We start from the raw sequence: 1555 nt of genomic DNA, 5'->3' as shown, positions 1-1555 counted from the left end.
ATGGATGCCCCTTCCGTTTGTTCATATAATTTCCCTCCCCAAGAGAAATAGCAATTACGAAGGCAAAACTCCACCATTTTCGGAATGTCTTTCGGAAGGCCTTTTTCTGTCAGAGTCTTAATGACTTCGATGGCATCTTCAGTAGGTATTTTGGTGAACGAAGACACCACGTCAAAACTAACAAGGAGATCCTCTTCCGTAATCTTATATTCCTTTATAATATTGATGAAATGGAAGGAGTTCTTCACATAGGTTGCAGTTAGGCCCGAGAATGGCCGAAGGCTATGGGCAAGATACTTTGCAAGCTTATGTGTCGGTGAGTCAATAGCACTTACGATAGGCCGGAGTGGTATCCCATCCTTGTGAATCTTAGGCAGGCCATAAAGTCGTGGAGGTTTAGGAGCCGACTGGATCAGAGATCGTCTCTCCTCTTAGGGTATTGACGAATGCTTCATGAGGTCCTTGATGTTCCTCTGGATTTTTGCCGTAGGATCTGAGTTAAGTTCTTTGTAGGTGGGGTCGTCTAGCAAACCGCAAACCTTCTTTCGGTAGTCCTCCTCAGAGATGATCACAGTTGCGTTCCCTTTGTCAGCTGGCAATATCAGTGAATCATCGATTTTCCTGAGTTCACAGATGGCCTCTCTCTCTGCCCTGGTCAAATTGGGTTTTGGAGGCCTCGCTTTCCTGATGATATGGCTGCCTTCTTCCCTGATTTCATCGGCCTCTGATTTCCTTAGCTTGCGTAAAGCATTTTCTACCCCAGTGATTATTTCCTCCTTCGGTATACCTCTGGGTGCTATGGCAAAGTTAAGTCCTTTGGATAGTATGGAGGTTGCGGAATCACTAAGATTCACTTGAGATAGATTTATAACCACACTATCTGTTTTATTGAAGGTGTATTCGGGTGAAGGACGTTGTTTTTCCACCAAATTTTCGAACTTCTTTAATTGCTTCTCTCTCATTGCTGTAAAGGTGGTGGAGGATGATTGGAAGGTAATTCTCTCCAATGTCTTCCAATCCTCTGGTATCAATTTGCTGCTAAGCTCTAGGTGTAGGTGGTAGAGTTCCGTCGAACAAAAGTGGAGAGCACTGCGTGTGTACTGCATTCGTTCTCTCAGTAGATCAAAGCTCGCACGGCGGAGAATTCTCTTCGCCTTCTTAGACTGGATAGGATGCTTGATGTTGAGAAAAGATGGTAGCGTATCCGAGTCTCTGCATCTCTCGAGGAAAGCCAAAGAAGACAGAAGTTTGAATTTCTTCTTTCTCAGCTTCTCAAATCTTCTACTACTCTTGAAAATATCCTCCCCGTAGAGGTGGATTAAATTATTACGGAGGCTTCCGCGGTTAGTTATTTAGTGATGGTTTTCCGGGTTTACACCGCGTTGATACATGTTTTGCGGACGACAGTTTCGGGATGTAAGTTACTCATTAAATGCTATCGATTTTCTTTACAATGCTGCTTACTTCATTTTTTTCCAATATAATGCCGAATTCTGTTGACGTACCTGTAACTTGTTTATTAACATCTCAGATTGCTGTGGGAGATGGCCTTCCC

The 1555-nt window shown here is 43.7% G+C and overlaps 1 protein-coding gene across 1 annotated transcript; it reads right to left on the bottom strand.

The window, feature by feature from the left end:
• Window positions 1–431: 431 nt before the first annotated feature.
• Window positions 432–962, bottom strand: LOC124170417. The gene has a single exon (XM_046549138.1). It carries the CDS (start codon window positions 960–962, stop codon window positions 432–434), a length of 531 nt encoding a protein of 176 aa, XP_046405094.1.
• Between the last annotated feature and the right edge of the window lie 593 nt (window positions 963–1555).

The sequence above is a fragment of the Ischnura elegans genome, chromosome 13 (assembly GCF_921293095.1).
Source record: "Ischnura elegans chromosome 13, ioIscEleg1.1, whole genome shotgun sequence".
Taxonomy (NCBI): domain Eukaryota; kingdom Metazoa; phylum Arthropoda; class Insecta; order Odonata; family Coenagrionidae; genus Ischnura; species Ischnura elegans.
The sequence above is the reverse complement of the archived record's forward strand: the minus strand, read 5'-3'. Positions and strand labels throughout refer to the sequence as shown.

Coding starts and splice junctions, on each gene's coding strand:
- LOC124170417 (XM_046549138.1), bottom strand. CDS start 962: ATGAGAGAGAAGCAATTAAAGAAGTTCGAAAATTTGGTGGAAAAACAA.